Source organism: Scyliorhinus canicula, chromosome 8 (assembly GCF_902713615.1).
Source record: "Scyliorhinus canicula chromosome 8, sScyCan1.1, whole genome shotgun sequence".
NCBI classification, from domain to species: domain Eukaryota; kingdom Metazoa; phylum Chordata; class Chondrichthyes; order Carcharhiniformes; family Scyliorhinidae; genus Scyliorhinus; species Scyliorhinus canicula.
Window position 1 is genome coordinate 161606022 of NC_052153.1, and position 16530 is coordinate 161622551.

At 45.5% G+C, this 16530-nt stretch overlaps 1 protein-coding gene across 2 annotated transcripts in view; it reads left to right on the forward strand.

The window, feature by feature from the left end:
- LOC119970645 overlaps positions 1 to 16530 on the forward strand; it is a 66214-nt gene that overhangs the window by 31723 nt on the left and 17961 nt on the right. For both annotated transcript variants that reach the window (XM_038805592.1, XM_038805591.1), the window contains 2 exons: positions 2873 to 3009; positions 8959 to 9119. In XM_038805592.1, coding sequence (XP_038661520.1) covers positions 2873 to 3009; positions 8959 to 9119 — 298 coding nt within the window. The remainder of the gene's footprint in view (positions 1 to 2872; positions 3010 to 8958; positions 9120 to 16530) is intronic.

Consider the following 16530-nt stretch of genomic DNA (forward strand, 5'->3'; position numbering starts at 1 on the left):
CGCCGACACCTCCCATTTTGATTAATTTCCACATACTCCCCGATCGCCGCCTTCACCTTTTTGCGGAACCCCTTATCCACCAACAAACCTGACTCTAGCCCCCATTCCAGCCTCTGCACCTGCCCTGCACTAATCCTCGCCTCCAGCCAATGCGGCACACAATCTAATATCTCAATTCCCGCATACACCGCCACCCCCAACAACATTGCCTAGCTCACCGCAAAGAAATCAATTCTCGAGTACACTTTATACATGTTTATGCCTCCACTATCCTCAACTGTCTGCCATTATCCCCCTCAGGCTTTGCCTCCTCTAATACCACCCTAAATCAGGCCCATCCAAGATAGCCCCCCTCTCCGTCCATGACCACGCTCTATCTCCAACTCTACAGCGTCGTAATCTCTTCCCCCCCCCAAAAAAAACCTGGCCACTTCTCTCGGCCTCCTCCTCCTCACCTCTGTTCACCAGCATTACCTGGCAGCTCCCCCTTGACAGCCCCGCCTGCACACCCTTCCCCCACCACCACCGATCCCTCCTTCGCCTGTGCAAGGCGCCCCGCCATACACATCCCTTACCCTAAAGAAAAAACACCCATGGTCAGAAGCGCCCCTGTACAAGCTTAGAATTCCCCAATAAAAAAAACAAGACCAACCCCCCACCCTCTGGAAAAATATAATTGCCATAACCTCCAACCTTTACAGATGCAGCTCCTCTATCTTACAACAACTCTCTGTTCTACCCCCGTTTATGGTCCCTTATAAAGTCATTCGCCTCTTCTGGCGTTTCAGAATAATATTTCCGGCCTTCAAATGTGACCCACAGTTGCTTCAGACGCAGCACCTCAAACCAAATCTACCTTCTGTACAACACTGCCTTGGTCCTGTTGAATCCTGAATGTTTCTTTGCCAGCTCCGCACCAATATCTTGATATATTCAGGCACGATTCCCCTCCACATTCAGAGTCTCAGTTCTCCCTGGCCCATCGTAAAATCCTTTCCTTTCGACAAATTTGTGCAACCACACAATCGCCACCTGTGGCAGCTCCCCCACTCTTGGCCTCTGCCTTAAAGGCCTGTGGGCCCTGTCCACCTCTGGGCCTTGCCCAGCACTCCCTTCTCCACCAGCCCGACCAACAGCCTTGGCACACATTTTGTGGCGCTCGTTCCTTCCACACCATCTGACATCGCCACAATCCACAGGTTCTGTCGCCTGGACCTGTTTTCTTGCTCCTACACCATCTCCCTCAGTGATTTGCATGGGTCCTCCAGCTCTGCCTGCAAGGGCACAATCCGATCGCTCTGGTCGGACACCATCATCTCCACCTCTCGTATCTTTGCCCCTCGTACCTCAAGGCACTTCTCTACTTGGTCCATCGATCCTCGCAGAGGTGCATCTGTTCCCTCAGTAGCCTTCGACCAGTCACCATGCAGCTCCCTCCTTTGCTGGCGAAATTCGGCTTTGATGAAGGCCATCAACTGCTCCATCTGGGCCTTTCCCACTGGCGAAGACCCTTCCTCGTTCGCCATTCTTGCAATTGTTGCTGTGCAAAAGATCCCCTCCAATTCCTTAGTTAGGTCCTTAACTGTTTTTTGCCAGGTCTGGTAGCTAGTAGTCATGCCAATCTTGGGGAGAACATCTCCCTCTTCACCTTTTGCACCACTTTCCTGCAGGAGCTACCCCACTAACGGGTATAAAGTGCACAAACCAACGCCTTCGAGCCAGAGCTGCCCTGTGTACGACCACTCACTCCATGGTCGTCACCGCACACTGTTTTTCTTTTTTCAAATGTTGATCGAAATACACTGGTCCCAATGTTTTATTTTTATCTTAATATGTATCATTCACATTTTTTCTTGAGGTTAAATTATTTTGTTTGAAATTGTGGAATTTTTGTAGTCTGATTTGTGATCTGGCAGGGGCAGGTTGGATGGGGTTTTCCATTTCATCTATTTATTTCTTAAATTAATTTCTTCATGGGTTGTGGCCATTACTGGCAAAGACACCATTCATTGCCCATCCCTAATTGTCCTTGGACTGAGTAGCTTCCTGGGCCATTTCAGAGAACAGTTAAGAGTCCATCACATTACTGTGAGCCTGGAGTCCCATGTGGGGCCAGACCAGATACGATTTCCTTCCCAAAAGGACATTTGTAAATCAGATATTTTTTATGACAATCAACAATAGCTTCAGCCCTGAAGAAGAGTCACACAGACTCAAAATGTTAACTTTATTTAGGGGCAACACGGTGGCGCAGTGGGTTAGCCCTGCTGCCTCATGGCGCCGAGGTCCAGGTTCGATCCTGGCTCTGGGTCACTGTTTGTATGGAGTTTGCATATTCTCCCCATGTTTGCGTGGGTTTCGCCCCCACAACCCAAAGATGTGCAAGGTAGGTAGATGGAACACTAAATTGCCCCTTAATTGGGTATGTTAACTTTATTTCTCTCTCCACAGATACCGCCAGACCACCTGAGACTTCCCAGCACGTTCTTTTTTTATTTCCGATTTCCAGCAGTCACAGTATTTGGCCTTTACTGTTAACGATAGTTTCATGATCACCGTTATTGATTATAGACTAGCTTTCAAATCCTGATTTTATTAATTGCATTTAAATTCCACCAGATGTCATGGTGAGAATTGAACTCATCCCGAGAGTATTAACCTGGGATTCTAGATTACTAGTCCATTGACACTGTCTCCATTGAGACAGTGCTCAGTTTAATCATATTTAACTCTCTGATCCTAGGAGAATCTTGCTTTTACATGAGGTTTTGTACAATCTAAGAAGCTTGTTCTTAAATCTCTATTCTTTAACTTTAATAGGGCATACCAAGTCACCATGACAGTGTTAATGATAAAACATCTTTTTGTTTAGGCCCATTACTGTTGCATTTGAATTACTATAGTGGGAGAGTGAGGACATTCCATGGGTACCACCCTATTACAAGCAACTCAGAAGTAGCACTCAACCAATCGCTTATAAGGTGGCACAAGGATTTCAGGAAACTATTGGTGAGTAATGAACAGCTTGAGAAACTATTGGTTTAAAAAAGAAAATCTAAGTTTGAGTTCTCTGTTGCTTTCCTTTGCAGCAGCCCCACATAAGCTAAAACTAGACCAAACCTCCATTGTTTAGCTATTATCATAAACAATATTCTGCTCGCCTATTTATCCATGAAATAGGATATCCCAGTGGTGGCTCTCTTGCTTCTCAGTCAGTAGGTTATGGGTTTAAGCCCCACTCCAGAGACTTAAACTCATAATCTAGATGAGACTTTAGTGGAGAATTGTTGGATGTATCATCTTTTGGGTGAGGCCCTAAGCCGAGGTTCTACCTGTTCTCTCAAGTGGGTATGAAAGATCGCATAGTACAAAGGTCTGGAAGGGGTTCCCTAGATTGCCGGAATGCTAGAGTGACTGCTGCTTCCTGATGAGGAAGGGGAGGGAAGAATTGTGGATATATATAAGTGTCTGGGGGAGCAGGGAGGCGAGCGGGTGGTGAAGATCGAGGAGAAATGGGATGCAGAATTGGGAATGGAGATCAATTGGGGAGTATGGAGTGAGGCACTGCGAAGGGTAAACGGGACCTCCTCTTATGCAAGGGTGAGCCTGATACAGTTTAAGATGGTGCACAGGGTGCATATGACCTGGGTGAGAATGAGTGGGTTCTTTCAGTGGGTAGCAGATGAGTGTGAGAGGTGTGGGTGGGGGCCAGCGAATTGTGCGCACATTTTTTGGGGTTGTGAAAAATTGGGAAGATCCTGGGCAGGAGTGTTTGCGGTCTTAGCCAGGTAGTGGAGGACGGAGTGGACCCGGACCCTTTGGTGGTGATATTTGGGGTTTCAGAGAAGCCGGAGCTCATGGAGAGGAGACAGATCGATGTCTTGGCCTTCGCCTCTCTGATTGCACGGCGACAAATTTTGCTGGAGTGGTGGTCAGCATCACCACCGGGGGTAGCAGCTTAGTTGGGTGACCTGTGCGACTTCCTGCGGTTAGAGAAGATAAAGTATGAGTTAAGGGGCTCAGCAGGGGAGTTTGAGAAAAGGTGGGGGATATTTGTGACCATGTTTGAGGAGCTGTTCTTCACAGGAGGGGAGGTGGGGGGTGAAAAAGGAGGAAAATCTGTACAAACTGTATAGTTGATTTGTTGGGAAGAATGTTTCCCGGGGTGTTTATTTGATGTAACCTACTTTGATACAAGTTTGAATAGAATGCGTTTTTAAAAAAGAAAAGATCGCAGAGCACTTTTCAAAAAAGAGCAGGGATGTTCTCCTAATGCCTTAGCCTGTGTTTATCCCAAACCAACAACTTTCAAAACTGATCATCTGACCATTTATCACGGTAACTTCATTGCAGTGTTAATTGCAGCCTAAGATTATTATTATATCTCATAGCTATGGGACATTGCTGTGCACAATTTGGCTATCACACTTCCACCCGCTACAACAGTGAATCCCTTAGCTGTGTAGCAAGCTGATCCTGAGTTGGCTAGTTGGCAGAAATATGCATATTCCAGACATAATTGGGGATAAAACAAAGGACACATTCCATTTGAAACTGAATGTTATCCAAGAATTTAAGTGACTAAACTTGAATAAGTTTCTCATGCCATCTACTGACAGTAGATCAGAAATACAGCTAAATGGCAAAGTGCCAGAAAATGCAACTGAAAAAGGAAACGGTACAGTCAAGCATATTTATCAAAAAGCCCTTGGGCAAAAAGCCGATGGTGCAAATGGGTTGAAAAAGGTTTAAAACTGCTTCCGTCATAGCTGTTTAAAAGTAGTGAAAATGAAAAAATGGGTTAAATAAAATTTGAAGTGGTTTTATTTGTCAGGCTCTTTTCATTTGTTTATAGGATGTGAGCACAACTGGCAAGCACAACATTTACTGCCAATTCCTAATTGCCTGGAGATGGTGGTAGTGAACTGTCTTCTTGAATTGCTGCAGTCAAACACTACTGTTAGCTAGGGAGTTCAAAAATGAAAGAATGGCAATATTGTTCCAAGTCAGCATGGTGTGTGACTTGGGGAACTTTCAGGTGGTGCTGGTCCTATGTGCCTGCTGTCCTTGGTTTCTAGCCAACAAGAATTCACTGGTTTGGGATGTACGGATGAAAAAAAGAGTTGCTGCAGTGCATCTTGTATATGGTATACCCTGCAGCAGCACTGGAGATGGAGGGAGTGAATGTTAACGGTGGTACCAATCAAGAGCACTAATTTTTCCTGGATGGCGTCGACCTTCTTGAGTTTTATTGAAACTGCACTCAACCAAGCGAGTGGAGAGTATTCTGTCACACTCTTGACTTGTCACTTGCTGCTGAATCTTCTTGTAGCCACAGTTTTTATATGGCTGTTCCAGTTAAGTTTCTGGTCAATACTAAGCTCCAGGATGTTGCTGGTGGGAGATTTGACTGTTCTAATGCCATTGAATATCAAAGAGGAAGGGGGTGATCGGTTGATTGTCGGTGATTAGATTCTCTCTTGTTAGGGGATGGCCATTGCTTGATGTTGGGGACAGTGAAGGAACGGCATTATTATTCCAATTCAGGATGGTGAGCGGCTTGGGGTGGGGGGGGGGGGTCTTCCAGGTGATGGTGTTCCCAGGTATCTGCTGCCCTTGTTGCAGTTCCCCCATGCGCTCCTTGAATGCTTGCCATTGCCTATCACTGTCATCCCTTTAAGTAATGTTTCCCAATCGATCATAGCCAACTTCATCATTTTAGTTTCCTTTGTTAAGATTCAGTATCATCGTAGTTTCCTTTATTAAGATTCAGGACTCGAGTCTCAGAATCAACTACTTTACACTCCACCTTGATCAAAGAATTCTAGCATATTATGGTTGCTCATCCCCAAGGTGGTGGTGGTGGGCTGCCTTCTTGAACCGCTGCAGTGCTGTTGGGGAAGAAATTGCCCGGGGGTAGTGAAGGAACGGCGTTATTATTCCACGTGATGGTGTTCCCAAGTATCTGTTGCCCTTGTTCTTCTAGGTGGTAGTGGTCATTGATTTGGAAGGTGCTGCTGAAGGAATCTTGGTGAGTTCCTGCAGCGCACCTTCTAGATGGTACACACTTCTGCCGCCGCCCATTGGTGGTGGAGGGAGAAAATATTTGTGGCATGGGTAGCAATCAAGTGGGTTGCTTTGTCCTTTATGGTGTCAAGCTTTTTGAGTGTTGCTAGAGCTGCACTCATCCAGGCAAGTGGAGGGTACTCCATCACACTCCTGGCTAATGCCTTGTAGATGATGGACAGGCCCGTGAAGTCAGGAAGGGAGTTACTCATTGTAGGATTCCTAGTTATTGACCTGCTTTTGTAGGCACAGTATTTATATGGCTAGTCTAGTTCAGTTTCTGGTCAACCCCTAGGGTGTTGATAGTGGTTGGGGGGGGGTTGCGGGATTCATCAATGGTAAAGTCATTGAATGTCAAGGGGCGATGGTTGGATCCTCTTTGGCACGGAAGTTACTTGTCACTTGTCAGCCCAAACTGGATATTGTCCAGATCTTGTTGCAATTAGACAAGAACTGCATCAATATCTGAGGAGTCACAAATGGTGTTAACATTGTGTGATCATCAGCGAACATCCCCACTCTGATTTTATGATGGAAGGATCGTCATTGATGTAGCAGCTGAAGATGGTTGGGCTTGGGATGCCACCCTGAGGAACTCCGAATGTGATGTCCTGGAGCTGAGATGATTGACCTCCAGCCACCATGAATACCTTCCTCTGTGCCAGGTATGACTCCAACCAGCGGAGGGCTTTCCCTTGATTCTCATTGACTCCAGTTTTGCTTGGCTTCTTGATGCCCATACTCGGTAAAATGCTGCCTTGATGTCCAGGGCAGTCACTCTCTCTTCACTGCTGGAATTCAGCTCTTTTTTTCCATATTAGAACCAAGGTTAGGAGCTGAATGACCCTGGCAGAACCCAAACTGAACATCCATGCACAGGTTATTGCTGAGAAAGTGAAGTTTGTTAGTTCTGATGATAACCCCTTCCATCACTTTGCTGATGACCGAGAGCAGACTGAAAGGGCGGTAATTGGCTGGATTGGGTTTGTCCTGTCTCTTGTATACAGGCCGTACATGGGCAATTTTCCACATTGCCTGGCACATGCAAGTGTTGGAGCTGTATTGGAACAACTTGGCTAGGGGCACAGCCAAGACCTGGAGCACAAATCCTCCGTACTATCGCTGGAATATTGTCAGAGCCCATAGCCTTTGAAGTATCCAGTTCCTTCAGCGGTTTCTTGATATTATGTGGAGTGATTTGCATTGGCTGAAGATAACATCTGTGATTCTGGAGACCTCTGGAAGAGACTGAGATGGATCATCCACTCAACACTTCTGGGTGAAGATTGTTGTGAATGCTACAGCCTTACGTTTTGCACTGATGTTTTAGGCTCCTCCATCATTAAGAATGGGAATATTTGTGGAGCCGCCTCCTCCAATGAGTTATTTAATTGTCCACCACCATTCATGTATGGATATGGTAGGACTGCAGACCTTGGATCTGATACCGTCCCTGATATCTGTACTCATCTAATTCTGGCTCCTTGAGCAACCCAGATTTAATTGTTCCAGCATTGGTGGCTGTGCCTTCAGCTGCCTCATCCCTGTACTCTAGAATTCCCCCTTAAACCTCTCTGCCTCTCTACGTCATGTTCCTCCTTTTAAGATGTTGCTTAAAACCTATATCTTTGACCAAGCTTTTGGCCACATGCCCTAATCTCACCTAGGTGATACCCATGTCAAACTTTGCTTTATGACGGTCCTGTGAAGTACCTTGGGACTTATTTATATTGAGTCTTTAATGTAATAATCTGTGTAACTGCTCACTACTTTGTTTGATTTTCTTCAGTGAATCTCCACCTTGATTGTATATTGTGTAGTGTGAGCACATCCATGATGTGAAATTCTTTGATTTGGATTCCGTTAATTATTCCCCATAATTCATTCCATATCGCTTTAGTTTCTTAAAGACAGAGCATGTACATTCTCCCCATGTGTGCTTGGATCTCACCCCACAACCCAAAGATGTGCAGGGAAGATGAATTGGCCACGCTAATTGGAAAACTTTTTTTAAAAATTGGGGACAGAGCCAATACAGTATTCACAATGAGGCTGTGAAAGTATGTTGTGGTTTTTTTTTGTTTATGGGATGTGGGTGTTGCTGGGCATTTATAAGCTGCCAATATTTCAGACCAGTGTGAAAACTGAGTGGAAATGTGTGGGAATATGTGAAGCTTAGGGCAGCATGGTGGCACAGTGGTTAGCACTGCTGCTTCATAGCACCAGGGACCCGGGTTCAATTCCAGCCTTGGGTCACTGTCTTGTGTGGAGTTTGTGCATTCTCCCAGTGTCTGCGTGGGTTTCCTCCAGGTGATCCAGTTTCCTTCCACAGGTTATGTGGATTGGCCATGCTAAAATTTCCCCCAACGTCCAAACGGTTACGTGCGGTTACTGGGTTATGGGGATAGGGGTGGGGCTCTTTCAGAGTCGGTGCAGATTTAACGGGCCAAATGGCCTCCTTCTGCACCACAATGTTTGTATGACATGTTTCACAATTGGGTTTTCCATTTGGACTCTTGGAGTTACATCACAGCTGTTCTTTGAAATTAAGATTTTCCTTTAAATAAATTTTTAGTGTACCCAATTCTTTTTTTCCAATTAAGGGGCAATTTAGCATGGCCAATCCATCTACCCTGCACATCTCTTTGGGATGTGGGGATGAAACCCAAGCAGACACGGGGAGAATGTGCAAACTCCACACGAACAATGACCCGGGGCCGGGATTGAATCCGGGTCCTCAGCACCGTGAGGCAGCAATGCTAATCACTGAGCCACCGTGCCGCTCTCTGAAAATATGTTTTTAAGGTTATTTGGAAGAAGCCTCAGATAATGAATAAATTACTTCCATCAATATTAAATTATGTTGTTTCTTTGTAATTAAAAAAAAAACAGGGGAACGTTCAACGGCAATTTGAAGCACCCTTTCATTGTGTCCATGTGACCTTCATCCTGTATATAATGTTGTACATTGTCGGAATAACAATGCTGCTCTACTACCTAGTGGATAACATGATTCAGAAAAGTAGACTCACTCCAAAGAGAATAAAGATCTGGTAAGTTTTCCATTGACTAATATACATCCATGCACAGCCACAACTTTTGTCCCCTTCCGTCCCCTCAAGAGGAATGCCTAAACGATAGAACCATGCAAGAAGATAATAATTTGGCCCATCACATCTGTGCTATTTGGATACTAAGACTTCCAATGTTGCATCTAATCTGTCAAAGGTTGTGGAACATGAAACAGTTGCCAGGGGAGTTGGTTACTTTCCATTCTTAACCCATCTGAGAAACAGTGTCGTTCAGTTATTATTGCATTGCTGTTTGTAGAACCTTTCTGTGCACACTGCTTCATCTGACCTACATGTGACTTGAGTCCCACAGTATGCAGATAACCATTGATGCATAACCATTAGGGCAACTAGGGATGAGCACAGAATGCTGCCTTGTAGGCATTGCTATACCCCAAGAATAAATAAAGGTGTATTTACATTGTCCTAAATGGAGTGTGCTTTAATTGTTGGATTTATGCGGCTCTGCGCTGGTTAGATCCCTACTTTAGGCCGCCTTGTATATATTTAATTCATTCTTGGGATATGGGCATCATTTGAATGGTTGACACTGCCTGTCACTAACTACCATGAAAACATGGTGCTGATCTTTTGGTACATTCCAATGGCTTGCTCAGTTACTTAGAGTGCAACTTGGAGCAGTCACATTAAAAATAATAATCTTTATTGTCACAAGTAGGCTTACATTAACACTGCAATGAAGTTACTGTGAAAAGCCCCTAGTCGCCATATTCCGGTGCCTGTTCGGGTACACGGAGGGAGAATTCAGAATGTCCAGTTCACCTAACAGCATGTCTTTCGGGACTTGGAGGAAACCGTTGATGTGGGATTGGTGTCGCGTATAGTTTTTTAAATTTCCCATATGCCATTCTGCATGTTTTCATGGTTTTTGCATTCAGACAGTGCGAGCCTTTATTCTGCTATTAACTGGACCAATTGTTGCCTTTCTTATCCTGTGGCTCTGTTCCAACAACGGCAATCGGTGAGTTTGCCCTCCTTTCTTTTGATATCTATGTTCTAATGTTCAGAGTCGCCAGGTATCAAATGATACCAGCACAAGGTTCAACCGGCTATCGATCAAAGAGCCAAACACCAGTTAGTTAGTTCAAGGTCAAGGGTACTTTATTTACACACACTTAGTCATGCAACATAAACACTACTAGTTAACTACACCTATCGATTAAGACAACCTGTGCTTAACTTCAGGCACCTGGCTTAGGTCAGGGGAACAGTGGCCGCTGTCCAATTCTGGATCTATCGACTTTGGAGAAGTAACTGCTGCTCAGCTATGCTCATCCCTCTGGTAGCGAGTGCTGAACTTGGACTTGCTTCTGGTGATGATGCGATTGGCGATGGACGTTGCCGGGGTGCCAGGTCCAAAAGAGGATGAACACGTGGTGGACTCGTCTTATGCTTGGGGGTTTTCGTGCTCTTTGGGGCGGTCCTTCAGTTTGGACCCCACTAATTGGGTGATCCTTGATCACTATGTTCGATTACGAACCAGTAAATGGGCGGGGGCCTGGATGGCTGGGCGTGTCCCAAGCGGTCACTGACCCTGTTGTTTACTCTTCCCCTGAACAGGGAGTGGGCCGAAATGTCTGGGACTGTACCAGTCGCTCGAGTACCAGTCCTTCGTCTTGATGAAGATGGGCCATCGAATGCTAATCGGCCCATCAAAATGCTAATTAGTCGGAGTTTCGATATCGTCTGGACTCCTTGCTTGCAAATATACATTTCAAGCTCCGAGCCTGCCTGAATCTTGCTTTGTCCATTTTACCCGCTAGGCTTTGCGAGTTTCTCTGTCCCTGGGTGTAAGTGGCCATCCCAGATGGCTACACAATGTTTTACATTTTAATACTAGCATTATCACTCCGTTTGCCTTGTGTTCCATGACATCTTTATCATTTAATCTCCCCACCCTCAAACCTATCCCTTATCTTCTCTTTTGCACCACCTGGCCATCCCTGTGTTGTTAAAAATTAATTTACAATATGTAGTCCTTGAGGTACAGGTGCACCCACTCTATATAGTGTTCAATTCTGGTTGCCACACTACCAGAAGGATATGGAGGCTTTGGAAGGGTACAGAAAAGATTTACCAGGATGTTGCCTGGGTTGGTGGGGAGCTATGAGGTGAGGTTGGGGAAACGTGGTTTGTTCTAATTGGAACGACGGAGGTTAAGGGAAGACCTGATAGAGGTTGACAAGATTACGAGGGGCATGGATAGAGTGGATAGTCAGAAGATTTTTTACAGGGTGGAAGAGTCAATTACATGGGGCATGGGTTAAGGTGCGAGGGGCAAGGTTTAAAGGAGATGTGCGAGGCAAGTTTTTTTTTACACCGAGTGGTGGGAGCCTGGAACCCGCTGCCAGGGAAGGTAATGGAAGCAGATACAATAGTGACTTTTAAGGGGAGTCTTGACAAATGCATGAATAGGATGGGAATAGAGAGATATGGTCCCCAGAAGAGTAGCGGGTCTTAGTTCAAACGGGCAGCATGGTCGGTGCAGGCTTGGAGTGCCGATGGGCCTATTCGTGTGCTGTCAGTTTCTTTGTTCTACCAAAGCCTTCAAGCAGAAGCCACCCTGTGTGACCAATCAGCACAGGGCCGCCACCAGAAGTCCCCCTCCTTGCTTTTTCAACAAGCATAAAAGGCATCCCAATTCTACCTCTCTTCCATTCTGAATAAAAGTCCTATAAGACCATAAGACATAGGAGCAGAATTAGGCCACTTGGCCCATCGAGTCTGCTCCGCCGTTCAATCATGGCTGATATTTTCTCATCCCCATTCTCCTACCTTCTCCCCATAACCCCTGATCCCCTTATTAATCAAGAACCTATCTATTTCTGCCTTAAAGACACTCAGTGATTTGGCCTCCACAACCTTCTGCAGCAGAGTTCCACAGATTCACCACCCTCTGGCTAAAGAAATTCCTCCTCATCTCTGTTTTAAAGGATCGTATCAGATGGTGTCCTCTGGTTCTAGTTTTTCCTACAAGTGGAAACATCCTCTCCACATCCACTCTATCCAGGCCTTGCAGTATCTTGTAAGTTTTTCAATAAGATTCCCTCTCATCCTTCGAAACTCCAAAGAGTACAGACCCAGAGTCCTCAAACGTTCCTCATACGACAAGCTCTTCATTCCAGGGATCATTCTAGTGAACCTCCTCTGGACCCTCTCCAAGGCCAGCACATCCTTCCTGAGATACGGAGCATAAAACTGCTCACAATACTCCAAATGGGGTCTGGCCAGCGCCTTATACAGCCCCCGAAGTACATCCCTGGTCTTGTATTCTAGCCCTCTTGACATGAATGCTAACATTGCATTTGCCTTCTTAACTGACGACTGAACCTGCACATTAACCTTAAGAGAATCGTGAACAAGGACTTCCAAGTCCCTTTGTGCTTCTGCTTTCCGAAGCATTTCCCCATTTAGAAAATAGTCTGTCTAAAGTCCTCCTTCCAAAGTGCATAACCTCACACTTTTCCACATTGTATTTCATTTGCCACTTCATTGCCCACTCTCCTAGTTTGTCCAAGTCCTTTTGCAGCCCCCTTGCTTCCTCAATACTACCTGTCCCTCTACAGATCTTTGTATCATCTGCAAACTTAGCAACAGTACCTTCAGTTCCTTCTTCCAGATCATTAATGTATATTGTGAAAAGATGTGGTCCCAGCACAGACCCCTGAGGCACATCACTAGTCACCGGCCGCCATCCTGAAAAACACCCCTTTATCCCCACTCTCTGCCTTCTGCCAGTCAGCCAATCCTCTATCCATGCCAGGATCTTACCCTGAACACCATGCGCTCTTATTTAACAGTCTCCTATGCGGCACCTTGTCAAAGACCTTCTGGAAATCTAAATAAATCACGTCTATTGGTTCTCCTTTGTCTAATTTCCTTGTTATCTCCTCAAAGAATATTTACATGACCTCCCTTTGACAAAGCTGTGCTGAATCAGTCCTATTTTACCATGTACTTCCAAGTGCTTTGCGATCTCATCTTTAATAACAGACTCTAAAATCTTACCAATGACCGAAGTCAGGCGAACGGCCTATAACTTCCCGTCTTCTGCCTCCCTCCCTCCTTAAACAGTGGTGTTACGTTAGCCACCTTCCAGTCCTCCATATTCGAGTTACTCCGTTTCTATCTTCACCATTGACCGGAAACTGAACTGGATTAGTCATGTAAATACTGTGGCTGCAAGAGCAGGTCAGAGGCTAGGAATTCTGCAGCGAGTAATTCACCACCTGACTCTCCAAAACCTGTCCACCATGTACAAGGCACAAGACATGAGTGTGGAATGCTCTTTGCTTGCCTGAATGAGTGCAGCTCCAACAACACAAGAAGATTGACACCATCCAGGGCATTGCAACTCAACTGATTGCCACAAACATTACTCCTTCCACCACCGATGCATAGTAGCAGCAGTGAGTACTGTCTACAAGATGTATTGCAGGAACTCGGCAAGACTCCTTAGACAGCAAATTCCAAAGCCATGACCACTACCATCCAAAATGGACACGGGCAGCAGGTACATCAGTGCCATCACCTGGAAGGCACTCTTCAAATCGCTTATCATCCTGACGTGGAAATATATCGCCATTCCTTCACTGTCGCTAGGTCAAAATCCTGGAACTCTGTCATACCAACACCACGTGGACTGCAGCTCAGCAATGACTCCTCAAGGACAATTGGGGATGGGCAATAATTGCTGGCCTAGCCAGCAACGCCCGCATCCCACAATTTTGTTTTTTAAATGCTGCCAGACTTGCTGACTTTTTCCAGCATTTTGCGCTTATTCTAGATCTACAGTATTTTGCTTCTATTCAAAGATATCCTGCCGATGTGGTATATTTTTCATTTTCTGAATGATATTATCAAACCAGTCAAGCTTTTGCAACAATCTCGCTGTTTCATAGTCAGTTTTGGTCAGTTTTACAGACATCAGATTTCTTATTTCCAGACTTTTTTTTCTCATTTGAATAAATTCTACGACGGATTTTGAACTGCATTTTTTTGCATTATTATTAAGCTTACTAGACCAGTTTCACTAAAACAACATTAACGTCAAATTAGGAGCTACATTTTGAACAAAGATTAAAAATGCAAAATTATATTTACTGTATTCCTTTAAAATGTGTTTTGTAAAGAGGTCATTTTTGTGACCTCACAATCAGTACCATATATAAAAAGCATTGCAGGTCCTCGTATAACTTCATGGTTGTTTTGTCTTGCCTCTTAACATCGGAAATGCAGAATTTATTTTAAAATTGAAATCGGCATAAATATTATGGATTTTCACTCCATTGTAAAGTATCCAATAACCATTTGCCACTTAGTTATCATAATCCCGGATGACCATAAATTGCAAACTGGTGGTGGTTTAACCTGAGGATCAGACAAGGGGCAAGGTTCATGAATAACCTCAGCTGGTACAGGAATTGAACCCACATTGCTGGCCTTGTTCTGCATCACAAACCAGCTGTCTAGCCAAGTGAGCTAAACCTGACTCCCTAGTATGTTCATACTACTGAAACACAGTATTTCTTTATGTGGCTATCAACATGATTCAACTACTTATCCAAACAAAACATTCTCTAGTGCAGTCACTACAATCACACCTTTTGTTATCACAAGTTTAAGTCCTGGGTAAGGACATTGAAGCCTATGGACATTGTTCAGTACATCATACTCTCAGCTTTCTAATCATAAGTTTTAACTCTCCAGTCCAAACCAACGTTGTTCAATAAATGTTGCTGACAAGAGGACAGGCGAAGAGACTGGGAGAGCTGCCGCTTAGAATGGTAGGGAAGAGCTATCTTATCTGAGAGTCCAGGTGGCCCGGGAATGGGAAGCACTGCACTAGTTAAACCTATCCCAGTTGGTAGAACAAATGGAAGGGGACTTTAAGAGATGGGACATGCTCCTGCTATCACTGGCGGAGACGGTACAGACCATGAAAATGACAGTCCTCCCCAGATTTCTGTTTGTCTTTCAGTGCCTCCCCATCTTCATCCCAAAGGCCTTTTTTAAGTGGGAGAATAAGGTTATTTTGGACTTTGTGTGGGTGGGTAAAACCCCGCGAGTGAAGAAAGTGTTGTTGGAGCGCAGTCGGGGGGCGGGTGGGTTGGCGCTGCTGATCTTCTACAGTTACTACTGGGCGGCTAATATAACCATGATTAGGAAGTGGGTAGTGGGGGAGGGGTCGGCATGGGAGCAGGTGGAGGCGGCGTCTTTCAAAGACGGCAGTTTGGGAGCACCGATAACGACACCTCTTCCGTTCTCGCCGGCCCGATACTCCACAAGTCCGGTGGTGGTGGTGGCGGCTCTGAGAATCTGGGGGCAATGGAGATATAAGACAGTGGAGGGAACATCGGTTTGGACCCCAATTTATAATAATCATCGGTTTGTACCAGGTAGGCTAAATGGTTGGTCTGGAGTTGGCAAAGGGCAGGAATTAGAAGGATGGGGATCTATTTATAGATGAGAGCTTTCCCAGCTTGAAAGCCTTGGAGGATAAATTTGAATTGCCAGCAGAACGGGTTTAAGTATTTGCAGATGCGAGACTTCCTGAGAAAACAGTTGCCGTCCTTTCTGCTGCTGCCGCCACAGGGGATACAGGATAGAGTAGTCTCCAGTACCTGGGTGGGACAGGGGAAGGTTTCAGATATTTACCAGGAGCTTTCGGAGGCGGAGGAAACTCCAGTGGAGGAGCTTAAGGGCAAGTGGAAGGACGAGCTAGGAAGAGAGATAGAGGCAGGCCTATGGGCGGATGCCCTAAAAATGGTTAATACCTCCTCATCATGTGCCAGGCTCAGCCTGATACAGTTTAAGGTAGTCCACCAGGAACATATGACAGCGGCTAGGATGAGCAAGCTTTTCGGGGTAGAAGATAAGTGTGTTCAGGAAGCCCAGCAAATCATGTCCACATGTTTTAGGCATGCCCGAAGCTTAGAGGGTCCTGGCAGGATTTTCCCAAGGCAATGTCCACGGTGCTAAAAACACGGGTGGTGCCGAGTCCGGAGGTAGCGATCTTTGGAGTGTCGGAAGAGCCGGGAGTTCAGGGGGCGAAAGAGGCTGACGTCTTGGCCTTTGCCTCCCTGGTAGCCTGGAGACGGAACTTGTTAATGTGGAGGGACTCGAAGTCCCTGAGTGTGGAGACCTGGGTTAGTGACATGGCTGGGTTTCTCAATCTTGAGAAAATAAAGTTGGCCTTAAGAGGGTCAATGGTCGGGTTCACCCGGAGGGGGCAGCCGTTCGTCGACTTTCTCGGGGAAAATTAAAATGTCAGCAGATGCAGAATTCCGGGGATGGGGGAGGGTGGCGGATTGTTGTTGTATGGTTGGGTGTGTGAAGATTGATTTTGGAGGAAATGTTTATTATACCATGT